The sequence below is a fragment of the Protopterus annectens genome, chromosome 11.part0 (assembly GCF_019279795.1).
Source record: "Protopterus annectens isolate FY-2018-M chromosome 11.part0, PAN1.0, whole genome shotgun sequence".
Lineage (NCBI taxonomy): Eukaryota > Metazoa > Chordata > Ceratodontiformes > Protopteridae > Protopterus > Protopterus annectens.
The window spans coordinates 1,151,378,766-1,151,406,567 of NC_056745.1; the positions used below are offsets into that span (position 1 = coordinate 1,151,378,766).

The 27,802-nt window shown below is 37.6% G+C and overlaps 2 protein-coding genes across 2 annotated transcripts in view; one reads left to right on the plus strand and one right to left on the minus strand.

Moving 5' to 3' along the window:
- FBXL13 (F-box and leucine rich repeat protein 13) overlaps nt 1-27,802 on the minus strand; it is a 2,081,262-nt gene that overhangs the window by 855,531 nt on the left and 1,197,929 nt on the right. Inside the window, exon 10 of the mRNA XM_044088512.1 lies at nt 24,877-24,929. Coding sequence (XP_043944447.1) covers nt 24,877-24,929 — 53 coding nt within the window. The remainder of the gene's footprint in view (nt 1-24,876; nt 24,930-27,802) is intronic.
- LRRC17 (leucine rich repeat containing 17) overlaps nt 1-27,802 on the plus strand; it is a 514,106-nt gene that overhangs the window by 222,306 nt on the left and 263,998 nt on the right. The gene's annotated exons all lie outside the window — the stretch shown is intronic.

Here is a 27,802-nt window from a genome sequence, read left to right on the forward strand (position 1 = left end):
ACTTAATGCCAACTCATTAAAGACCTCTCTCTCTCTCTCTATATATATATATATATATATATATATATTTATATAAATCTATATAGATAGATATATTACCAGTATATGCATAATTCTATGTATTAAGTACTTGTCCACAAGAAAAGAGGAAAATGTTTATGTTTCCGTTGTCCACTGACTCCTGTGAACATTTGCTATCTGCCAAGCTCCAGTGGAAGAAAACAGCCACAAGTATGCTAACAAACAATGAATGCAAAAATTCTAAAGACAGTGGTTGCATCTTTTAAAACATGAGTTTTACATTTGGTTCAGTCATGAAATACCACAAAAACAATGGTTTCAGCTTCCTTCATGTGTACAGACTGCTCCTAGAGCAATCCCTGAAGCACTGACCTAGAATACACTTCTCCTGAGTAAGAAGTTGTTGCATAACTTTAAGGGTCTTAGCATGAATGAGAAAAATAAAACCACGTGTGGTAATGCTACAGCAGACACCCTTGGATGAGCAGCAAGCTAAGGTTCATAGAAGGTTATTATCCAAGTTACAAGGGGCTCACCATAGAGGTGTAATTATGCTAATTGCTCGAAAATGTATCTTTAGCAATAGAGGATCAAAAATTGATAAAGAGGCTTTTTGTAATGCTAAGCGGACACTGAAATGCATATGGATGACCCTAGCTTGCATGTATTTCCTCCAAGAACTGATAATATGGAATTAAGAAAGTTGATAAGTGAGCTGTAGAGTATCTTGTGAAGAATAGACGTCAGTACGGAACTTGTTCAGAGTGCAACATCAAGTACAGGCAGGTTCTTGACAGCATCAACAGAAATGTCTGAATAGATAATGTAGTGGAGTTGGAAAGAACAAATACTATTCAGAAACACCATAATTAGTCAGGAATGCTATTACCCAACAGCATGTAAATATTCTGAAAGACATTAAAACGTTGCCCTTGGCAGTATCAGATCACTCAGGAGTAACACATTTACTATCAGGTGAGGGTCTTTGTCAAGCAACTAAACACTAGAGCTTTACAAAACAACACTCTAAGACTAGTATAAGAAAGAATTAGGGGTTCTCTTAAGCTCCTTTTGAAAAACAAAATAAGCAGCAGCAATGAAAAATGAGAAGCAGTTAAATAGTTAAATAAAAGCTTAATTAGATGGTCATTATAAGACTGGAATACTCCCAGACAATATCAGCGACCATCTCCTTACCTATATCACTAAACAAAAAGATAATACTCTCAAACAAGCTATTTACCGTACTGTACGCAATAAAAACAAATTTAACTTGTCCTCCTTCCTAAATGACCTCAAGGCATGCAACTGGTCAACTCTAAAACACCTCCCACTTGACGAAGCAGTTGCCTATTTCAATAACACTTTCCTACAAATTCTACAGCAGCATGCCCCAGCTCGATTAATTAGAATAAGCTCCAAAGCTGCCCCTTGGCTTTCCAAATCAACCAAACAAACTATGCTAGATAGAAATAAAATTTGGACTAAATGGAGAACCACTAAAAACCCTGATGACCTTCTAAACTTCAAACACCTTAGAAATACTACAAAAAAACTCATCCATCTTGATAAGAAAAACTATTACCTTCAATATCAACATAACCAAAATTACAACCCTAAAAAATTCTGGGCAGGAATCAATAAACTTCTACATCCAGGGAATACCAAAACTCCCACACCTACTACCTTAGCACAAACTTCACCCAACATAATAGCCGATACCTTTAACAACTTCTTCTCTGAAACAGTCACCTCTATAGCGAACACCATGACTCCCCCCCCTTCCCCTCAACACACCTCTCCTCCAAATAACACCCCCACCCTAAAATTTAGCACAGTCTCCACAGCCCACATACGTAAGTTACTCTCTAAACTTAAACCCTGCACCCCTTCAGCCGACAAACTACCAGCTGAATACCTACAACTAGCAGCATCTGAACTAGCTTACCCAATCTCGATCTTAATTAACAGAACAATAACCAAATCTACTATCCCATCCTGCTGGAAGGTCTCCTATATTATTCCCCTTCATAAAGGAGGTCACTCTAATGAACTTTCTAATTACCGACCTATAGCCCTACTTTCTCCTCTATCTAAAATTATGGAACGTTGTATTCACCAACAACTCCTAAATCACCTCTTGCAAAATAGCCTACTAGTAGACTCACAACATGGTTTTAGGCCCCACCATAGTACTTCCACCGCTCTTCTCTCCTTCACTGACACAATAAACAGAAATCGCAATAACAACCTTTTCTCCTCAGCCCTATTCCTAGACCTCTCAAAAGCCTTTGATATGGTTAACCATCAACTACTCCTAGATACATTGACATCACTTTCACTTGACTCTTCAGCAGTACAATGGTTTGACTCATATTTGAATGATAGAAAACAAGCCGTCCTCTGGGACAGCCATATATCCTCACAGCTCCCAGTCAATATCAGTGTTCCTCAAGGATCCATCTTAGGTCCCCTCCTCTTCTCTACATTTATAAATAACCTGGCTACTTCACTCCCAACATCCACTTGTATTCAGTATGCAGATGATTCAACTCTCATCTGTTCTGCTTCATCTTCAGGAGAACTCCACTCTTCCACCCAGAAACTCTTTACTACGGCTGAAAAATGGTTCCAACATATCTGTCTCCTCCTTAATCCCAAAAAAACCAAATTACTACTCTTTACACCAACACTTAAATCTCCCCCTATCTCATTTTCCATCACATCTGGCAATGGCACAATCATCAATCCTGACTGTTCCACTAAACTCCTAGGTGTTACTATAGACAATCAACTGAGTTTTGACTGTCACATTGATCTAACCATCAAGGCTGTTAATAAAAAGATAGGTGCCCTTTACAGACTTAAGCCCTTTCTTACTGCAGCTACCCGAGTGTCTCTTGCCCAAACTCATCTCCTATCTACACTACTGTATGCCTCCCCCTCATTTATTAACATTTCAAAAGCTAACCACCAGAAACTAGCCACAGCCTACCATAGTATTGCCAGGTTTGCCACTGGTTCCCCATATCGAACTCACCATTGTCATAATCTCAAAATTCTTAACTGGCTAGAACTACAGAATCAAATTCTCCTACAGCAATTACTTATCACTTATAAAATTCTCCATTACCCCTCTAATACACCCATACTTAATAACCTTATCACCCCATACAAAAATCTAACTTCCCTTCGCTCAGCCAACAAACTTCTAGTAGCTACTCTCAAATCTTACAACAAAGCAGGTGACTCCTTATTTGCTAATACTGTAGGATCTCACTGGAACAAACTCCCCAAAGAACTAACCACTTTAAGCTCACCCCACCTTTTCAAAAAACAAACAAGGAAACATTTGCAATCTCACTGGCTATGCCCCTGCTCAAATCCTGACTGAGCTTAAAAAACAACCACTCTCTCTCACACCCTACATTGCTCTTCTACCTACCCTACTTCACTACTTCTTTCCCTCCAAGAAGTAGACCTAGCAACCCACCAGCCTGCTTATTTACTCCTACCTACCTCTTTTTATGTTACCCTCCACTATCTCTAACCTGTTTTTCTCTCCATGTATCTAACCCAGTTCCAATCTTCCTGTGTGCAAATCTCTATCCTAAAAATAGTACTCATCACTATATCCCTGCTACTAACTGACTTCTATGACTAAATTTTTACAAACCCTCTACCTGTCCCTATTTTTCTCCCTTCTTCATCTTTTTTTTAGCAGTCTATCTATAGTAGTTATTTAAATTATAATGATTCTGTACTGATGTTTATTTCTTGTTTAAATTGCCTTCCCATTACTATTCTATATATCAATTTTTCCCTTAGTTGCCTGCATGCATTAGTTACTTGTTATTTACTTGTTATTTACTTGATATTTGTTAGTCACTTAGTTTTATTAGTGGAGCTTTTCTCCTCGGGCCTCTGCTGAAAATGGACATGTATCCAGCCAGACTAGCCCGGTCAACAAATGTAAAATAAATAAAATAAATAAAATTTTTAAAGACCTGGGTAATTTGGAAGGTAGACAGGAATAGTTCTATAGTCATTAGGAAAGAAATTAAGCTAAGAAACAGCTGAATGACTTTCTTGACAGAATTAGTGAATTTAGAAGGGTAGCCATAAAGATGTCCAATTCTGAGAACATTCCAAAATTGCAAAAATATTTTGTAAAGAGATTAAGACAACAAAAAGCTGAACAAGCAATTTCATAACAGAGAGACAGGCAGAGACAGCTTTCATTATTAGGGACTTCATAAGAGAGACAGAAAAACAGACAGAGACAGTTGTCATTATTAGGGATCCTCAGAGAATTTTGGAAACTCTTGGTTTTACAGTGATTATACAAAAAATGTAAATGGTGGTTAAAATACAAAGAGAAACTATAGGAGTACTCAAGACAGATATACATACTATCTGCTACACAGGCCTGAAATTGTCCATAAATAGACTTAAAAAGTAAAAGTGAAAGAAAAAGTCATGGACATTCAGAATTGCCATTTAGCTGAAACACCTGATATCCTTAAAGGGTAATTTGCATATATCCCATGCTGCCTCTGATACAAGAGGTTTAAGGTATCACACAGTGAAAAGTCTGGCATTGCTAGATTTTTCTTTTTCTGGAAGGGTAAGTATGCAAAAGTAGCTTGGGAAAAACTAGCAATCTTTTTTCAGTATAGGAGACCAAGTGTTCCACATCTGTTCTACATCTAGAATATTACTGTAAAGCCACCAAGATGAGTTAAGTTTATTTATTTATTCTGCATTTGTTGACTGGGATAGTCCAACTGAGCAAAGGCCCTTTTTCAGTGGAGGCCTAGGAAGAAAAGCTCCACAGTACAACTAAGCAAGAAAATTTACAAGATTGGAGTTGAATACAGTGAGAAATATACAATAAAACGGTTAAGCAAATGTAGATAAAGCTCCACAGTACAATATAGCAAGAGGCATTATAACACTGAAGAGAAAACATAGTAAAGAAATATACAATAAAACATCTGAGTGAATTTATATAACACATTGGGTTATCTTCAGAGAGTAATTGTACAATTCACAGCAGTTGTTAAGTGAGTTATGGTAGTAGGGAAGGGAGGAATAGAGAGGATAGTGATAGAGAAAGGGGTGAGTTCACATGTGATAATTACAGAGGCAAATCCAGGTGCTATTAAGGTACCTTCTCAGAGTTTTCTGTATTCGGTTTCTAAGGGTCGTCGGGAGCTTGTTTCCGGTTGCTTTTACTTTGAATTTATATAACACATTGGGTTATCTTCAGAGAGTAATTGTACAATTCACAGCAGTTGTTAAGTGAGTTGTGGTAGTAGGGAAGGGAGGAATAGAGAGGATAGTGATAGAGAAAGGGGTGAGTTCACATGTGATAATTACAGAGGCAAATCCAGGTGCTATTAAGGTACCTTCTCAGAGTTTTCTGTATTCGGTTTCTAAGGGTCGTCGGGAGCTTGTTTCATGCAAGAGCAGGGAAGTAGCTGTAGAGATTCTGTCCAATATATTTTTTAGGTTTATGAATTTGTAAAAGACACTGGTCAGAGCTTCTGATGGATCAAGAGGGCTTATAGAGGGAGACAAGTGAGGAGATGCTAGGGCAGGAGGAGAAGGGCTTATTCAAGATAGAATGGATAATGAGAAGTTGGGTAAGTAAGTGTTGGTTAGGAAACTCTTGCCAGCTGAGTGTTTGGAGAGTGTGACAGTGGTGTGATCTTGAGGGCAGATTGGCTGCAAATCTAGCAACTTTGTTGTAAGTGGTTTCAAGTTTGGAAAGTAGTGAGGACTATAAGTTGGTTAATATTTCAGAGCCGTAAAAGAGGTTGGGAAGGCGGTATGCCTGGGCTTGTGAGATCCTGGAGACCAAGCGTTTGGTGGGTTTTCATGATGCAGTGAAGTACATGAAGGTCAAATTTTAGTTGATTATCCAATGTTACTCTAAGCAGTTTAGTGTGGGATTCAGCTATGATAGTAGTGTTGTTGAGGGAAGAGATGGTGAATGAGGATTTAAGATGGTAAAGGAGTTTTGGGAGGAAGAGAAGAAGCTTTGTCTTTTAGGGTTTAGTATGAGTGGCTGTTAGTAAGCCATGTTTCAGTGAAGTTAAAAGTTGTTTGTGTCAAGGTTAGCAGGTCAGAAGGGCTGTCAGCGACAAAAAGGATGGTGGAATCATCTGTATACCGTATGAGGGAAGAATGAGGACAGGATATGTGAACTTGGTTAGTAAAGATGCTAAAAAGGAGGGGGGCTAAAACAGAGCCTTAAGGGATGACCCTTTTGATGGGGAGAAAAGGAGAAAGAGAAGATAGCCATTTTACATATTGCTGTCTGTCTGTGAGGTAGTTATTGAACCAGGAGATAGTTGTTAAGGAGCGGTTGAGTTGAGAGAGTTTGGAGAGGAGGATGGGGTGAGAGACAGTATCAAAGGCTTTGGAGAGATATAAAGAGGTAGGACACTAGTTTATCATTGTCTCTGGCTAGGGAGATGGAGTTAATAAAGCAAATAAGTGCAGTAGTGGTGTTGTGGGGGTGGGGGGGCCATGCTGGGTAGGGGTACTTAGGTTTTTTTGATTAAGATAAGCTGACATTTGTTTATGAAGACAGTGCTCAAGAATTTTGGAGAGGGGAGAGAGTATGGCAATAGGCTGATAATTAGAGAGCTCTACAGAATGTCCAGCTTTGTGAATTGTACAAAAACAAACACAAAGTAAACTGTAAATCCCCAAATGAAGAAAACAAATAACTCCAAACCACAAGTGAGGTAAAGTTAGCACTTTTGTTTACTTAATTTAGCAAACTTCATCAGACAAACAAATTAAAACAACAAATCATTTAAATAAGCAACCATCAATGACATCATCCAATTTGAGTCTACAATCCACCCACATTTAAAGCCAAATACCCAAATTTGTATAAAAAGCTAAATACATATATAGAAAAACAAACTATATTATACAAAATACATTGCCAAAGCTTTATAGGATATGAAAAATTTCTGTAAAAAAACATCATAGGAAAAAATATATATGTAAATTAAATAATGTAACCATATTTATATATATAAAAATAAAAATAAATATATAATTACACATATACACATATGTGCGCAAAATTATATATATATGTATGTATCACACTCCATCCATGCAAAATACATACACTCACACAATACAATATAATATGCAATATGCAAAGTTATAATCAGTCCAATAGGGAACCCAAATTCTAAACTGATTGGCCAGATTAAACGGGGGCCCCATATTACCTAGCCAAAGATTTCAGCTTAAGAATACATTTAATGGATATAAAACTCAGGATCTGATTGATGAGGATTTAACATTATTTGATAATAATACAGACCGTATAGGAAAATACGTCAGTGATTATGTTTTACATGCCAGCAGCATGCATCCTCCAAGAAATGAGTGTTAGAGATTCTTTGATCAGATCTTCTAAATGTGGATCTTTTAGATGTGGATCTTGCAGTTTATGTGACAGAACTTTTGATGTCAGATGTATTAATAATGTTAACCATTACCCCAAACATCATTTTACTTGCAAATCTATTGGTGTTATATATACACTTACTTGCTCTTGCATTAACACATGGTATATTGGACAAACTAAGAGAATGGTTATAGTTTATCTAGTCCAGTTGCCAAACATTTTTAGTTGTAAAGGTGATAATATTTGTGACAGATTATTGGAGTTAGAAACAAGAATGATTCTAAAATATAACACTTTAAAACCTTTAGGATTGAATTTAGAGTTAGGCATATGATAATTGACTATTTAATATGTTATAAATATTTTTTGATTGAAAAAATAATATAAAATGTTTATATATTTGATACTAATATTTCATATATTTATATAAGAATTTACAAATAGCTAGGTCACTTTAAATATATTTCTGATGCTTTTTTTTTTCATTCAATGAAGTAATAAATTGAATAATTGATACAATTAATGTTTATATAAATACATAAAGAAAGAAAACCTTGCTGGATTAAGTATTGGCTGTTTGGTCAAGTCTGTTTGTTACATTTAATGGATAGACTATCATTAGGTCCCAGGGGGACATGTGCGTTAAGTCTAAGCTGACAGAATAATTCTTTCTCATCAAGTCTCAACGATAATGGTCCCCCCTATCATCCAAACCAACCTTATCTATAGCCATAAACAGAAATTCATGGGTAGGGTTAATTTTCACATGCCTAGCCAGGGCATTATGTAAATTCAGTTTCCCAATATTATACACATGTTCATAGATCCTATTTTTCAGGGGTATCTCTGTCTTACCGATATAAAATGCTGGACAATTTTGACAAGTACTCAAGTAAACAACCTCCTTTGAATCACAATTAAACCTTTCTTTGACAGAATAACGTTGGTTACGTACCATAAAGGTATTAGCAGTTTTAATATGTTTACAAAAACGGCAACATCCACATTTAAACATACCAGAATGTGGGGAATGGTGGAAGGACATACAGCCTTCCACTATTGCTTTCAAATTCCAACCCTTCCTAAAAACTACCTTTGGCTCATCCCCCACTCTATCTCTAATGGTCGTATCCTCATGTAAGAAACACCATTTCTTAATTAAAATGGATCTAAGTAGGGTGTGTCCAATGAGAAGGTAGTAATAAACCCAGGGTTAATACCGACACCCACCTGTGATCGTGGGGACCTCACATTCACTGAAACATCAGCTGAAGTAGCTGAAGTGACCGGGATGGTACGCCCCTCATGAGTAATCAAAGAATCCTCCCCTGGTTGGCTGACAATACAACCAGAAAAACTGGATAGTGTCTTGCCTACATGTCATTGATGTCCACCCTGGGCCCCAAGGAGAAGTGGTCTAAAGAACCCATCATTCCTTTTCGTATACACTTCACTAATCAGCTGGTTAACAAGTCCCTTTGGGTAACCCCTCTTGATGAACATATCCTTCAAAAAGTTACACTCCACCTGGAACTCAGAATCAAGGGACACCATTCTGGCTGCCCTAACAAGCTGACCCTTGACAACCGCCCTTTTCTGATAAAAGGGGTGGGAACTGGTGTAGTGTAGGAAGGCACTGGAATAGGTAGATTTCCTAAAAATCCTAGAAAGAAATATCCCATTAGATTTACCATTAATAAGTTCAACATCCAAGTAAGCTATTTTATGATTTTGGAAATTCCAAGTGAACTCCAAAAAAATTGGTAAACGTTGTGATATGCCCAACAAAGGCTGATGCCATGGGCTTATCACCTTTCCAAATGATAAAAATATCATCCAAATAACAGGTGTAGCAGACCACCCTATGTTGGAAGGTTACATCCCTGAATAGAAAAATTTTCTCCCAGTATGCCATCACAGTGTTAGCAAAGGTGGCACCACAAGGAGAGCCCATGGCAATGTCAGTTTTTTGTAAATAAAATTCTTTATTAAAAATAAAATAGTTGTTACTGAGCACCAGGTCCAACAAATAATCAATCAACTCAATAGTGGGACCATGTACTTCTTTCTCCAACAAATAATCCCTAACCCAATCACACCCGATATCTTGAGGGATTACAGTGTATAAATCTTGAACATCAATTGTAAGGAAGTTATAATCACTACTGTAAGGCAAACCACTGATGACTTTCAAACAGGCCCAAGAATCTTTCCAAATATGAGGCTCAGCTGAAAGTACATAATTCAATTTGGTGTCAATAAATTTAGCACACCCAAAAGTAATTTATTGTCTACCGTCCACAATCGGGTGTAATGGGGGGTTATTTAGATCTTTATGTATTTTTGGCAGCCCAAAAATAACGGGCACCACAGGGTTAGTAATGTCCAAATAATGGTACAGGTCAATGTCCAAAGACCCATTAATGAAGAGGTCATTGATGAAACCCCTTATACGCTGATAAGCCCCATTAATCTCATTTCTGGACACTCGTTCATAGGCCCTACCAGCCAAAAGTGAACACATCCTCCTACTATAATCCTCATTGTCTATAAAAATCAGCCCCCCACCTTTATCCGGTTTTAATATACAGATACCTACAAATGTCAAATTAAATAACACATCCCTTTCAACTGGAGATAGGTTATGGGTGCAATTACCATTAATGGACATATTATTAAGCAAATATCTGATATCGTTCTCACACAGTTTCTCAAACTAGAGGTATGCAATGGGGGGGGGGTTGAAAATGCTGGCAATTCTAAAATCATTAGTTAAATTACTAGAATTACCAAACAAAACATTTAGATTCAGCTTCCTAGTAAAACATTTTAAATCCACCAAGGTTCTGGTGAAATCACTCCGTGCGGTAGGCACGAAAGTGCACCCTTTAGCAAGAACCTCGACCAACATAGATGATGGTGTAAAGCATGAATAACTGAATATTTTAAAGTCTTTAGTGCTGTTAAATAAAACTTGCACTGTAGTCTCATATGCTAATTTTGGACAAAGAACAACAGACCCAAGGTGAGTACCCACAACCTCCTCCACCTGTTCTGCTGCTTCCTCTTCTTCCAGCGTCCTTGCTGTGAGTGACCCTGCTGACCCCCTGAGTTCATGCTACCAGCTCCCTGAAAATCCTGTGACAAAGAGGGATGATTAACAGCATCAGTAGAAGTGCTGTTAGAAGTGACACTATTCCGTTGGTTAGAAATCCTCTCACTTCTCCTAATGCCTACTCCCTCAGAGTCCATATGATTCAGTTGACCAGATGGTCCTTATCCTAGAGATGGAACGTCTGCAGAATTGGTCCCGGCAGTCCCATTCCCATTACTGGCTAAAGGTTTATTGTATCCATTCATAGGGGCTGTGTGATATGCCAACCCTTGTTCGTAATTATGCTTGTCCCTGTTCAACTTCCTTAATTTAGTCTCTCTAATTTTGAGCAAAGTACTGTCAATGCTAGAGAAAGTACGTATAAATTCATATTTATAGCGTGAAAAATCATTGTCCCCCTGGATATCAGCATCCAGATGAATAAGTTCAGTTTTAAGGACATCAGTCTGTGAATTATAGTCCTTAATCAACAGTTCTAAAAATTCACAACCCTGTTGGTCAAAAAGGCACAATAATTCAATGTGAAAAGTTGAGTTGGAAACAAGTCCAGTGGGGTACCGCCACTGTCTTAACCCCTTAGGGACCTGTTGCCTATTAACACATTCCCTTAAATACTGAACTTCCAAATGAAGTTTCTTGAATTTAAACAACTTGTGGTCAAACAACTTCAAATTATCGACAATAATGTTCCTAGTCTCCCCAGAAGGGCCTGTTGGTATGTCAGAAGAAATATTAGCAGTTCCAAGTAAAACTGGCTCCTTGAACGAATCATTCAAACAAGGTACCATAGAAAAAGTACGCACAGGCCCTTGATGTGGTTTATTGCTACCTTCTCATTGGCCACACCCCTAACTAGATCCATTTTAATTAAGAATTGGTGTTTCTTACATGAGGATACGACCATTAGAGACAGAGTGGGGAATGAGGCTAAGGTGGTTTTTAGGAAAGGTTGGAATTTGAAAGCAATAGTGGAAGGCTGTATGTCCTTCCACCATTCCCCACATTCTGGTATGTTTAAATGTGGATGTTGCTGTTTTTGTAAACATATTAAAACTGCTAATACCTTTATGGTACGTAACCAACGTTATTCTGTCAAAGAAAGGTTTAACTGTGATTCAAAGGGGGTTGTTTACTTGAGTACTTGTCAAAATTGTCCAGCATTTTATATCGGTAGGACAGAGAGACCCCTGAAAAATAGGATATATGAACATGTGTATAATATTGAGAAATTGAATTTAAATAATGCCCTGGCTAGGCATGTGAAAATTAACCCTACCCATGAATTTCTGTTTATGGCTATAGATAAGGTTGGTTTGGATGATAGTGGGGTACCATTATTGTTGAGACTTGATGAGAAAGAATTAGCCTGGCAGCTTAGACTTAATGCACATGCCCCCCCTCCCAGGACTTAATGATAGTCTATCCATTAAATGTATTCTTAAGCTGAAATCTTTGGCTAGGTAATATGGGGCCCCCGATTAATCTGGCCAATCAGTTTAGAATTTGGGTTCCCTATTGGACTGATTATAAATTTGTATATTGTATATTATATTGTATTGTGTGAGTGTATGTATTTTGTATGGATGGAGTGTGATACATACATATATATATAATTTTGAGCACATATGTGTATATGTTTGATTATATATTTTTATTTTTATATATATATAAATATGGTTACATTATTTAATTTACATTTATATTTTTTCCTATGATAGTTTTTTACATAAATTTTTCATATCCGATGATGCTTTGGCAATGTATTTTGTATTTTGTATAATATATTATATTTTGTTTATATATATATATATATATATATATATATATATATATATATATATATATTTTGCTTTTTATACAAACTTGGGTATTTGGCTTTAAATGTGGGTGGATTGTAGATTCAAATTTGATGATGTCATTGATGGTTGCTTATTTAAGTGATTTGTTGTTTTAATTTGTTTGTCTGATGAAGTTTGCTAAATTAAGTAAATGGAAGTGCTAACTTTACCTCACTTGTGGCTTGGAGTCATTTGTTTTTTTCATTTGGGGATTTGCAGCTTTGTGGATTGGTATGGTGTGGAACTTTTTCCAGAGGGCAGTGACGGCGAATTCACTGAGTGGGTGATTTATGAGGATGGAGACAGGTTATGCTATGGAGTTGGCAGCAGCTTTCAGGAAGAGAGATGGCAGACTGTCAGCTGAAGGGAAACATGATTAAAGTTTGACAAGTTTTTATTTAGCTGGTTGGAACAGGTTTTAGTGAGAAAGGGCAGCTTTGCAGTGGGGGGGGGGGTGATAGGGGGTGTGGGTTTGGTTGGGTGAACAGTTTGCATAAGCTTGCTGATGGTATCTATGAAGAGTGAATGGAAATTGGAAGCAGTTTCTAGGAGTGTGTTATTGAGACAGGTGTTGAGAGTTTAAGGATTTCCAGGGTGGAGAATTTGGTTGACAGTATTCCAAAATGTTTTAAGGTTTCTGGGTTCAGTAGCTTGAGGTGAGAGGTTGTAGCTCTTTTTGTCAATGTTTGTGTGTTTTTTGGTTAGATTTCAGAGTTCCCTATAATTCTGGTAGTGTGTGGGAGATTTGGTACTAGTCCAGAGTTTCCAGGCGGAATCTTGGTTTTCGATAAGAGACTGAGTAGAGTTGGAGAGCCAAGGAAAACACTGTGATTTGACTCTTGACAGTTCTTAGAGTAGCAAGAGAGTCCAGTATTTTTAGGACAATGGAGTTGAATTAAAGGACATCTTCATCTAGAGGTAGGGAAGAGAGGAAAGACCAGTCTATGGTGGAGAGAGAATTACTGAATGTATCAGGGTTGAAGCCGGTTAGCTTTCGTCACTCTTTAAATGAATGAGATCTAGAGAGGTGGAGGGAAAATCTTTGGACACGCATAGGGGAGTGGTCACTGATTAAGTCTGGTAGGGATTCAGGGTGGTGATAGAGGTCAGGCTTGGAAACAAGTATCCAATCCAATTTTAAGAATATAGGGCCCACTGAAAGAAGCTGTTATTACAGTATGCAAAGTTAGATGGATAAACTAGAAATCTTACCTTATGGACATTGCCCAGCACTAAAATATATCTTGCAGGAATGAACAATTTGGCAAGAAACATTTTATACCAAGAAATATTTCCAAAACAAATTTATTTAGAGAGAGAAGAAGAGGGAACAACATAGTGAGGGAGTGGAGAACAAAGAAATGCAAATCTGAGATACTAGGAACAGCTAAGACAAAGGGATAGTAGACTCTCATGGGAGAAAATGAACATATTCAGCATTTAGGCTAAAGATAAGATTTATGGGCTTTCTGGCCTTGTAAACTCAAATCATTGTAAAAAGAGAAACAGACTTGCAATCTTCACAGATAGAAAACTTTTTGATAGAACCTAAGGTAAGTGCTGCCAGTGAAAGGGTGTCAATACACAGATGCCTCAATTTGCATCAGGAATGAAAGAAAGCAAAAAGAAAGTACAATTAGAAAAGTTAAATAAACCTGATAAAAAGAATTATCAATAGAAGTAGAATGTGAACAATGAGTGGAGGTCTGTACAGTTATTAGATGTGTTACAAAAGCAAGAAAATCCAAAATATTTGCATGGAAATGCCTTCACAGGCATTTCTATACCACTGAAAGTCTACAAAAATGCTTGTGGAAACCAGTAGTGCAAGGCTGTCATTGTTTAGATGGTGAATTTAGACTTTGTGTAAACAGTTGCTGTTTGGATATGACAGAATATCTGAAGCTCACAAGCATAAAAATGCATTATATAGTCGGAATGTAATTGTAGTAAAGAAGGTTATAACTTGTAGATGGAAATCAAGAATGGTACTCTTATGGCAGGATGTTACAAAATTAATGGATGAGATTTCAAAGATGGAGAATAAGGCAATCCAGGTAATGTTTTGGCAGAAATACTTAAACAAATGGAAGCCACAGTTATAGGTTGAGGGAAAGACAAGGTTTTAATTAAGACAGAAAGTAGAGCTCAACCAGCAGGCTCTGACCAACAGGTGAGATGAGCTTAGATACCATTGTGGTACTCTGGGATGTTAACTGATCAACTTGAGAGATAATTATTTAAGTAACAAATTACAATTATGTAGTTTTATACAGATATATGTTGCTTGCACACTTCACTTGATATAGAGAATGTTACTCTAGCACTATGTTACTTCTTGTTTTCTGTAAGAAATATGTTTACTGTTGAAACATAACTTTCAGTGCAAAGGGCACTTACTTTATGATGTCAGAAAGGAGTCTCTTTTTCCCATTTTTAGAGCATAATCATGGCATTACTTGCACTACAAGTAGATTTCCTAACCACAGCATGAATTATCTACCACACTTCCACTAGTCCTAGCGCAGACACAAGGCACTGATATGAGGCCAGTATTTTATATATTTAGACTGATTCCAATAAGTTAACTTCTCATCTACTGTTGTGTTAAAATTGTCCCATGAGATGAGGAACAAGGGTCATCTCTGTAATTCAGAAATCATACAGAACCAGTACTACTGGTAAAATAGCTCATAAAATCAATAGGATTGTAGAACAATCCTGCATAGTGGGATCTAGCAGAGTATAATAACCCATCTACTGCACTGAACTGACCACAAAAACATATCACTCACACTCCACTCCAACAGCTATTAGTGTGCCCCTGTTACTAACAGAGTAACAACCAGTAGTTCTAAATTCATACCTGTTGTGTTCTAGCCATCTAAAATCTACTCATTTCATTTTTAAGCTTTTATTTCAATAAGGAACACCAAAACAGGGGAGATAAGGAGGCAAAAACTGAAGAATGAGGGAGAAAAGAGGCCATAGTCAAGCAAACAATGCAGAAACAAAACTACATTCCATATAACATCACATGTTGTCTTGCAATGAGAAAAGCTAACAATATAGATTCATAGCAGTGACTAACAGAACTGGTTTTCTAGCTTTAACTAACAGTGATACATGTTTTAACATAATACATCTGTCTGAGCCAAGGACAATTATAGAAAGTACTTAACTACTGTGCATGAGCTGGGCTTCTTTAAAACACTTTTCTATTGCACACAATCTGAATTTTTCTTAAATAGTATTTCAATAAAAGTGTTTCCCATTCTTTTCCCACAGGAGTGTCTACTTTTATCAATAACCACATACGGTACTTCCTGGCTACAGTTAAAAGACAATAGAGTCAGACAAAGCAACACCAAATGTATTCATATATTTGTCTGGCTATTGTTTAGTTTGGCTAGTCCAAAGGCCCTTTTCAGTCACAACTCAAACCCAAGGAAGATTAGAAAATATTACATTATATATTTTGTAATATGGGTTTTAAGTCATACATAAAAACAAAAGGCAATATGTTTTTATGTAATAAGCAAATGGCCACTGCCACACCTATATCCTAAATGCAGACTTTTCCCTGTTTCACTTCCACAGTTCATCCAGCCTTGTAGATGTCACAAAGATGCACACATCATTCCCCTACAACCTCAGAAAAGCATCGTCAGCACCGGTCTGGTGCCATTTGTGGAGCTTAAAAACAAGATGTGAGCACACCAACAAAGCTGAGAAAAAGCCAAAAAACTTCCTAAAACACTTCTTTATTACATAAGGATGAGCCCTTTCACTGGGTTACTGCGTCATCATGTAAAATATTATTAATAGATTCACTCAAACCTGTATCATCAGTGTTAAGGCGTGATAATCTCAAGGATTGTCCTTTCACAATATTTTAAAAAATATGTGAGGGGTGCATACTGGATTTATGCAATATACTATTCTTCCAACATGTCTTCTTAAAGCACTTGGTGTCAAGCCCTCCCAAGCCATTCTTATGGAACGTAATATCCATACGACTATATACATATAATATACATAATGACCAATACATAACAAATTTAAGGTAGCTGGTAGCCCCTTCAGGATACATGATGAATTCATTCAATTGTGCTTCACTACCCTTCCAGAACAACAGAATATCATCCACAAACCTGCCATAATATATTAAATGTGCATTATAGGCATTACTACTCAGTATGTATTCTTCTTCGCATTGTGCCAACACCAAATTCGCATAGGTGTTGGCACATGGTGTACCCATGGCCAACCCTTGCTTCTGCAGGAAATATCTATCATTAAAAAGAAAAACATTATGGCTCAAGATTAAATCCAACAGCGTACAAACCACAGTTATTGTATCATGATTACAATGGCCATGATGTGTCATATAAAGCCTGAGTCTATCCCTCTGTATTAGGGATCACTGTAAATAAGGTTTTGATATCAAGTGTGACTAACAAAATTTCTGATAAATCAAGACATTGTACTTTATCAAATAAAGTCGATAGACAATGTTGTGTATCCTTCAACACTAAGGGGGCCTCCTCTAGATAAGGTTTCAGCATGTTCTCTACATACTGGGACAAGGGTTCAGTGGCCCAAACACTCCCAGAGACTATGGGTCACATGGGAGGTTTCACTAAAGTTTTATGTATCTTGGGTAGGCCATTAAATGCTGGTATCAGTGGATTCTGAACTAGCAGAAATTCTAGCAGAAATTCATACAAGTTAAAATCTAACAGCCCGTACATAAGTAGCTCGTAGAGCACATGCCTGATGGTACTTATACTTCTATCAATAACCTTTGCATCCATCACTGTGTATGTGTCTACATCTAAAAGCATTTCATTCATAGAACTTAAATAATCAATTCTATTAAGAATAACTACTGCGCCCCTTTTATCAGCTGGTCTAATGATGATACTATCCAATCTCTGTAGCTGTTCGAGGGCTTCACTTTCTGATGCTGTTAAATTAGAGAAAAGGCTTTCAGCTCTATAAAACGCTTCATATATATCTAACTCACACTCTGACAAAAGCTTCTATTGTGTTAGATAAAGGGGGGTTAAAAGAACTACGTTCACTACATGAAAAAGTATTAGTACTTACTGTTGAGGCATTGGATTGACCAAATAAACCTTTTAATGCAACATTCCTAGCAAATAGCCTTAAGTCCAAAATAACATCATTAATGTCAGACCTTTTGGCTGGTATGAAGCTCAAGCCTTTGTTAAGGACTGCAAGTTACGCTTCAGTTAAAGTTATATCGGACAGGTTATAAACAAGCTGATTATGTCCCTGTGGCGTGAATGTACATGTTGATTCATTATTTCCATCTACTTCTAACAGTTCCTTCCTGGAGATATTCCTAAGGGAAGTTCAGCTAAAACAGCACTGACCCTGCTTGAAGAAGATTCTAATAAGGAACAAGCATGCGTAGAATGGTTGCCAGGCTACCACCAGCCTGCTTCTGATTCACTTAATGCTCTTCCTTACAGCTGTTGTGGAACAGGTTCTATTGTACCTTTGTCAAGCAGGGATTGGATGACAGGAGGCAAGATCTTTGTCTGATTGGGAGGGGGTGGAGGAATGCTCTTAAAAGGAGGAAGTTCCTTCCAATTCGAACTGCAACCATGCGGAATAATAGCAAGGATCCATTTGCTGTTGTTATCAGCTGCCAGTTAAAAAGAGAAGAGTTAAGTCTTTTTAACAGGGAAGGGGGGGGGGGGTCAGGAGAAGGAAGAAAGTAGTCTGGCTGATTTGTGTGGATAGGGAGGCCTCCCAGGCATAGAACCTCTGTCTGGTTTATCTTGAAATATTTTTCTAGGCATTTTCTTGCCCTTCTCTGGGGCTGTGGACTCCCTGTGATGGAAGGAAGAGGGCTTACTGGGGAGTTTCTCTGATACCTGGGGACAGAAGTGAGGAAAATGTGTCTACAGTCCTTCATAATTTCACCTTGCTCTTGCAGGGTTTTAAACAAGCTAGCTGATTTGGGGTGATATAGAAGATCCCTATTCAGAAGTACGTCTAGTGGCTTAGCTTTGATATCCTCAGGTAAAGACTGAATGTGAAGCCTCGTATACCTTCTGACGGCACAGCCAGAAGTAGCTGCTTTGGAAGAAGCTTCCACTGCACTGTAGCTGCAATCGATGCTATGTCTAGCTGCCTGTGTACATCAGAAATTTGTCAGGATTCCCATTCAAAATGCTTCATCATGTGAGATTTGGTTTCTCCAAAGGAAACTTCTACTTTAGAACAATTGGGTGATAAAGAATCCTCATAATCTGTGATCACTTGGCCTGGTAAGTGAATCTGGGAAGAGTAGGTCATAGAATGCTCATTTGAATCCACTGAGGATGATTCCAGATGTCTCTTGTGAGGAGTGGAAACATTCTGAGTTTCTTATTTTTTTTTTGGGTGATGTCCACTTTAACCAAATATGGCAGATCCGACCCCTGACATACCTTGATTAAGGACCCAGGTATTCATTCCTTACTAAAATGTATTGAATATGGTATGCAACGGGGGTACAGAGGTAGCATTGTTACCTCACAGCAAGAGGTTCTCCCGTTCGATTCTCGGCTTGGCTTGGGAGTGCCTTCTGTGTGGAGTCTGCATGTCCTCCCCATGGTTGGGTAGTGTTCGAAAGACATGCGTGCATAAATGGGCATGCCTTAGTTGAAGGTTGGGCGTCAAACTGGCACCTCGGCGTTTCGTAAAAATCTACTGCCAATCATTAGCGGACCAGAGTTCAGCTGTGGCGACCCCTTACCGGGAAAAAGCCGAAAGACAAACAACTAAAATTTATGGAATAACTTCTGATCCTTCAGAAATGATAAGGCAAGGCCCCTCCTTCGCAGCAGCATTGGTAAGATCAGTCATATCGTTTGTGTGTGAATCAGAAGCCATACCAGCCTTCATCAGAGTTGTGGTAGCAGAAGTCAGAAACTGAGTGTACAGTGGATTCCAAAACCTCAGCTGGTATGTCTGAGTCCAACTGGACAATCAAAGGATCAGGCCAAGGTTTCTTGAACTTCTTCTTCAGGATAGCTAGGATATCATGAGTGGAAAGAGCCACCATTTTAGCTTGGATCAGGCTCTTAAGGTACTGGGTCTCCAAGTAAGTGTCAAGGTGGGGAAGGCATGTAAATAGGGTTTTAGGTAAGAAAGTTTTTAAAATCATGCTCTGCACCTACGCAAAAAAGGCACTGGGAGTGCAGATACTTGTAGGGAAGCTGCCTACAGAAATCATATTTTTAGTATATAACAACTTGAAGAACAGCAGCAAGAAGAAATCCACAAATGGCCACAGCGCAAACACAGGTTTAATAAAAAACTCAAAACTCTAGCACCACGGCTTACAGCCTTCTAGGAGTAATACAAAACACACAGCTTTACACAGACTTTATATAACTCCATTCATCAATTATCCAATTACATAGTAATTGTTTTCTAGCTGACATGTATAAGAATTGTGAAGCACCTAAACTTTTAGAAAAAACAAGGAAGACTTGCCAACAGGACATTTATCTGGACCAGTGAAGGCACAACTGTCAAAGAAGTTAGGAGAGTGGCATGAAATCGAAAGAGACAGTGACAGCTAGCACAACACCCCAACCCCATGTAGAAAAAGGGGTAATGAAGATGATGCTAATGACTTCAAGGAGGCAACTGTCAGACAAAAGGGAATTTTTAATGACTTTCTTATAAAAAGAAAAGAAGTTATGTACTTACCATAGCGTTCCATCTGAGTTGTCCAGTTTCATTCTTCTCCATCTGATGGGCTCAGATCCAATCCTCAGATCTGATTCGGCCATTGCTAAAGCTAGTGGAACCAAAAAACAATTGAGCTTCTCCCTTATCCATAATGCACCAACCCTAAGTTCCCTCAGATCTTGTTTGCCGATTTTTACCAGAAAGGAAATCTTTACTATGCATAGATAAAGCAAGTGCAAAATGGCATGCACTCAGTACAAAAAAAGACTATATCTGGAGCTTAATATTAAAAAACTCATTCTTCTAGAAGTTTGTAAATAGAGAGGATGTTGGTTGTTGGGTAGGAAGTTGAAGAAGAATGAAAATTCACAACACAGATAGAACGTTATAGTAAGTACATAACTTCTTTATCTGATGTTGTCAATTTTCATACTAAGCTACCTAAAATCCCAGATGGACTCTAAGGAAAGATATTCCTGAGCATAGTTGAACCAAATGATGCTCCACCTCTGGAGACAAGATCCAATTTATAATGAGTAATGAAGGAATGAAGAGTAGCCAAAGTAGCCGCTGTGCATATGTCGCCCATGGACGCTCTGGACAGGAAAACTGAAGACGTTGCCATGGATCTAGTTGAATGAGCTCGTACCAGTTGTGGTAAGGTAATACCCAATTTTTATAAATAAATGAGATACAATCAGTTAGTCATCTAGCTAAACTTACTTTGGCAACTGGTTTACCCAATTTCAAGTCTGCAAAGGAAACAAACAACTGATCTGTTTTTCTTATGTCTTTTGTCCTATGCAGGTAAAAATATAATTGTCTGCAAACATCCAATAAATGTAACATGTATGGTCCTTTGTTAGCAAATCTGGTGAAGAATATTGGCAAATTAATGCACTGATTGATATTTATTTATTTATTTATTTACTTAGTTATTTGACATTTGTTAACCAGGTTAGACTGAATGGGCAGAGACCCTTTTTCAGCAGACACCCGAGGAGCAACGCTCCATTATTACAATAGAACATACAGTAAATAAAATTGTCAAAGATTACAGGATTAAACAAGATGAAAAGATATAACATGAGATAGCTAGCATAAAATAACAAAGTCAAATTTTTTACAGGTGATACAAGCTAATTGGTAAAAACAAAATGTACATAGAACACGTGTCAATAAGTTATAAAAAAGACAGCATTATGAGGATGTATATGAAGAAGATATTAGAGTATAGACAGTTATAATATTGGATTCTGATACCACCTTGGGAAGAAAGGAAGCATCAGTTTGTAATGCATCTCTATCCTTGTGAAAAATGAAGTATGGAGGTTTTGAAGATAATGCTTGAATTTATGAAATTCATGTAGCAGATGTAATGGCTACTAGAAAAAACATTTTCCAAAAAAGATATTTAAGGTCACATTTAGCTGCTGGTTCAAAGGGAGACTGTATAAGTATGAAGTCCCATGGGGGAGTAGGGTCCTTAAAAGGAGGTCTTAAAAGTAGAGTGCCTCACGTGAAAGCTCAGCACAACTTATGAGAGGCTATTGATGAGCCCTTCAAATCCAGTGTGAAAGTTTGATATACCTGCTAACTGAACTTTAACAGTTGAGGAATTAACTCCTTGCTTAAAAAGTAGGGCCAAAAGCTCAAGGATGTTATGTATCTGAGCTGAAAAAGGTTCAGCCTGATTCTGATGTCCCCATACACAAATCTTTTCCGTTTACTGGAATAGAGTTTATGTGTTGAAGGTTTATGTGAAGATAACAGTATATGTCAGACAGGGGATGAGAGCATAGGTTGTCTGGCTATTGATGGAACAGAAGAAGCCAGGCCATCTGCCTGAGGGTTGATATGTCTGGATGGATAATGCCGATCAGATCTGGTCCCTTCTTGTTTGTTGATGTACCAAACTACTGACATATTGTCTGTTTGAAATGCAATCATCCCTGAAGGGAGAGCATCTTGAAGGGCTTGCAACACTAAAAGCACTGCTCTCATCTCTAGAACATTGGTATGCAAATTGGCCTCTTTGGAGGACCAAGTGTCTTGGTCTGTTTTCCCTAGAAAATGCCCCCACACCTCAACTGGGAAGCGTCCGTGGTTACTATGGCCTTGCTGAGGGGGAATGAATGGATGGCCTTGTATATCCTGATCTGACTGAATCCACCACCTGAGAGCTCTCTTGCATATTTGAGTGATTTGTAACAGAGTTGACATGGGTTGGCAAAGTATTGACCATTGTGTTGCTATCATCCACTGCAGAATTCTCATGTAAAATTTGGCTAAAAGTACTAGTGTTACTGTTGCTGACATTGATTCTAGAGTTTGATGGACCAAGCGGGCTGAAATTTTGGTACTGCAGATTATTTTTCTGACCTGTGATCTTATAGTTTGAACCCTTGAAAGAGACAGTGAAGCTATCAATGAGTTTGTGTTGAACAGCACTCCTATGAATTCCAAATTTTGAGTTTGTTCCAGTTGAAACTTGTTGTAGTTTATGGTTATCCCCAGATGAGAACATGTCTGGAGAACCTGAGCTCTTGTTCTTATTAAATGATGCCTGGTTGGGGTGGTAATGAGTCATTTGTCTAGATATGGAAACACCCAGAATCTTTGCAGTCTGAAGTGAGCTGCTACTACTGCCATACATTTTGTGAACACCCTGGGGACTGTGGTGATACCAAGGGGCAGCACTCTGAATTGCTAATGACTGGCTCCCAGCCAGAAATGCAAGTACTTTCTGGATTTTCTGTTCATCTTTATTTGACAGTATGTATCCTGAAGGTCTATTGAGTACATCCAGTCATCTTTGCAAAGAAAAGGGAGAACTGGCTAAACTGTGACCATCTGAAACTTGGTGTATCCAACTGACTTGTTCAAGTTGCTGAGATCCAAAATTGATTGGACTGGATATGAACCCATCAGTGGAGGATAGAATTAAAATTGACAACATCAGGTAATAGTTTAATCTTACTTATTTTTTGAAGTAGAAATACTGAATAAAGTTTTTTTTTTAAACCACAACTGCTAAGAATAAAAGACCTAAGTAAAATAATGATCTGTGAAGCTACAGGAGCAACTATTTACTTTGGCAGCAAAAAAAGAATTGAAGTTAGTATGCAAATATTGCTTTTTTATAAATGGCCTACACTCTAGTACATGCTGATGAATGTGGTTAAGGATAAAAATCAGGCATCCCACATATACACTGAATAATGCTGCAGCAGTGACACATATGCCATACATAGAGCCATAGAGTCTGAACCAAAACTTACAAATGAAAATTAATTTGTTTTTGCTGTTTACGCTCAGTCAGACTTTCCTGGTCAACAAAGACAAATTAAATAAATGGTTTTGGCTTTGGGAGTCTAATTATACTTTAAGGATCTTAATTCAACATGTACAATTGTAAGAATAATAACATATCATGAATTACTTAAATGTGATAACGAGTATATGTAGTAGATCCAAGTTAGTGCTTTTAGATCAAAATTCTATATAGCCCAAGTAACTGAAATTTCTTTACATGCATCTTATGTAAAAGGCTGTTCTGTAAAATTTTGTCTGCCTTTTACATGTATCATGACTAAACAATTTTTAAGTCATTTCTTTCATCAAATTAACAAATGTTAAATAACTAAAATAAATGCCAACACTAAAAGTGACGCAGGGACATCAAGATGTGATCAAAACATAGCAGTTTTAGAAATGATCAAACGTAACTTTTCCTCTCCACTCTCATCAAGTTGTCCATTAAAGCTGCTCAGAAGGTTTTGTATTTTTTAGTTCATGTAATCTACTTATTTTCAATGATGCACTACACTGTCTAACAGTTCAGGAATTATTCAATACTGTAAAAGTACAACAATATATCAATATATCTGTTGCTTTATATATACCTGAGGGGAGCATTTGCTAATTGTTTTGAATTTAACATAACAGATCAGCATAGTCTTTAATGCTAGAGAGCATTATATAAAGCACATTTCTCTTCTGAGACGAAATATAATCCAAAGTTATCATCATAACAGATGAGATACACAAATATTTTAGAAGTGAACCAGTCTACAAAAATATGTTTCCCACCACTGAAAAAAATGCCATTTTGGTGTTGACACAGACCATTTTAAGGAATCAGTATCAGCTCCAAATGAAGTGCTGGTGAAGTAAAAATGATCAGCAGTACCCAAACTGTACATTACCAACATAGCACTGCTGATTCATTTCCACAAAAACATGCTACCTCAGCAATCAAAATGCTATGAAAATCCCAAACACTACATCTTGTTTTAAGAATTATTGATTTAAGCAAGGCTGCTCAGTCAAGCTTAAATTGCACATGCTCTGTTTTCAAATTTTGGTTACACTTTATATTTAACTACACTTCCCAGGCAGAAGAGGAAGATGGTCTACTTGGATAAGTGATCTACCCGAGTTAAAAAATGCAAATAAATAAATAAATAAATTGTTAAATACATTATAATGATTCAGGGAGGATGTTGAAATTATAACTCGATTCCTCTTTTGAGACTTAGTTAAACAATCTTGATGTAATCAATCTGAACAGTGTTTTAATTTACTGACTTGGAGTTTATGGACAATAAGGATTCTGCTTCATTACAGAATGGTGCATTTGAAGTTTTTTTTTCTGCTTCATCTCCTAGAACTATAAAATGTAGTACCACAGTAATTAGTTCAAAAAATGAGATATGAAATAAGGCAAGAAAACTCACAGTCAGAGATGTACATTCCGACAGATTTAAGTCCTGTAGGTTCTTGCATTCACCTACGAGAAATCAAGTAGAAATTAATTTGGGCTGTTTATATATCGATAACTGTACTGTAGTCATTTCAGTTAACATCAGCATATATTTGCTTAGAACTGTTTTCTTAAAAATACATATATACCTAACCACTTTAGTAGTTATAACAATATGATATTTTAGTTGACTTTATTCTCACTGTATTCTAAAGCACCCTTCTTTGTTAAATCTACTAAACTGGCTCCTAAAACTTGTGAAGATGTGATGGATAACAGGGATGCATGATGCAGATTATGACAAAACTTGCTTGATATACATACTTCTAACCCCTGATCTGGCCATATAGGATCACTGTTGTGATAGTGCTATTATACCATGACCCCCCATTAATATTCCAAAACGTGCACGCTGATTGGCCAGCGTGCACGTTGTAAATCGACTTATACTAATGGAAAAAGGTCCAGTCGCCCGGGCTTTTTCCAATAGTATAAGTCTCTTTTAAAACACTGTCTCGCTATGTTAAAAGAGTTTAACATAGCGACACAGGTTTAAAAAAAGCAACGGAGATCTCCGTTGCTTTTTTTAAAGCTGTCTCGCTATGTTAAACTCCTTTAACATAGCAACACAGTGTGTAAAAAGCAACGGAGATCTTGCTTTCTCCGTTGCTTTTTTTTTAAACCTGTCTTGCTATGTTAAATGGGTTTAACATAGCGAGACAGCTTTAAAATAAGCAACGGAGATCTCCGTTGCTTATTTTAAAGCTGTCTCGCTATGTTAAACCCATTTAACATAGCGAGACAGGTTTAAAAAAACGGAGAAAGCAAGATCTCCGTACTTTTCGCTATGTTAAATGGATTTAACATAGCGAGACAGCTTTGAAATAATCAACGGACATCTTCGTTGCTTATTTTAAAGCTGTCTCGCTATGTTAAACCCATTTAACATAGCGAAACAGTAAAAAGCAATGGAGATCTTGCTTTCTCCATTGCTTTTGGTCACTGCTCTGATGTACTGCGTAGGCATGCGCAGTACATCAGAACTGCTGATACCAGACAGCCGCGAAGGGCAGCAAAGAGGCATTATACAATGCCATTATTTAAGAAAAGTAATTATTTCTTTTCTTAAATAATGTCATAGTATAATAGCAACAACCCACTTCTGGGTGTGGGTAATGCGGGATTTACCCATGGTTGTCTTTGCCAACCGTGGGTGACCAAACCATGCCAACCGTGGGTAAATCCCGCATTACCCACACCCAGGCGTGGGTTATTGCTATATTAAAACAGCATCCTAAAATAGAATTTCCTTATTTTATAATTTGTGCCCAGGTACATGAGTGAGCCAATTGACCATTTCAGTCACAACCTGGGTATAAGGAATAAAGTAATAAGGGTAAATAAAACATAAATATATACAGAACATATGCAAGACTTTAATCCATCCATGGCTGAACAATTACTTCTTATTGCTGTGTTGCACTTTGTCTTGAAATACACTTGTGCTGCTTTTATATTTATGCATTATGTGCAGAGTTTTTAAACTCTTATCATTTTTAAAATCAAATGCTTTTGTTTATAGCCACTGTAATCAACTGTTCAGTTTCTGCACTTCTGCCTAATTCTAAGTGTTAGCCAACGTGGTTTACTGTTTAACTTGATTATTTACTGGACTTTTGGGCATCATTTCAGTGGTTTAAAGTTAGAATAGTTAGGTCTGCTGTCGGGTGAAAAGAGAGTGTAGCCTGGTCTCTTCTGTGCTGAGAATCATTGTGGAAACCTTAGAGTGTCCTTGTTGGGATTATTCAGAGAGCTATTTTGCTGGGTTACTGTCCCCTGCCAGATGCACATCCTAGCAACACAACTTCCATATAAAAAATATATGCCTAAGAGTTCCTAGGAGTTCCTGAGCACATGGTTGCTCAATGAACATTATTTCATGAAACGTTTACTATTAGATGTTCAAAGCGAACTCCATCGACTGCACTTTTGTCGAACACGGAAGTTCAAAAACGGTAATATCGAACACCAAAAGCCAACCTAGGAATGGGTTTTAACATGGGTCGAGATAGAGGAGACGTTTGTAGTTTGACAATAACACTGAACACCTATCTCGACCCATGTTAAAACCGCTCCTAGGTTGGCTTTTGGTGTTCGATATTACCGTTTTTGAACTTCTGTGTTCGACAAAAGTGCAGTCGACGGAGTTCGCTTTGAACATCTAATAGTAAATCTCATGAAATTAGAGTAAGACTGTACTTCTTACCCAACTAGCACACCAACAAATCTTTTCTCCCTCAAAGTGGCTACACAAAGAGGAGCACAGAATTCCTTGGCACTATTCCTCCTGGAACCTACTGTATTTGTACCTGAAACCATGGATCTGCACATTTCTATTGTCTCTGAAGCCAGGTTGGTAGAAATGTATATACTGAGACAATGCAGAAATTGCCTCATGTTTTCTGACAACCACCTAATTTTCAATCTGGTGCAGCATGTGAGAGATATATTTATACTCTGTTCTAGAGGCAAGGCTCTCACATACAGCCATTACAAATACCAAATAGGTTGTTAGAAAAACACAACACTACACAATATCTGACATACATACTACAGGATATAAACATCAACCCACATATACTGAGGTTTTTTACAAGTAATCTATCCAAACCAAAACCTCAAATGTCACCCAGATGCAGAAATTACAATAAGTACCTTCATCATCTTCAAAACCATTCTACCAAAGCAACACACACCACAATATGTTCAGCCTCAACTCAGTGTCACTACACCTAACCCATAAGGCAGATCACCATACAATCCAAGATTCTGGCCATAGAAGATTCCATTCTGTGGCACACCAATTTTATGGTCAGCTGCCTGTCAGGGCCAGGATCTGG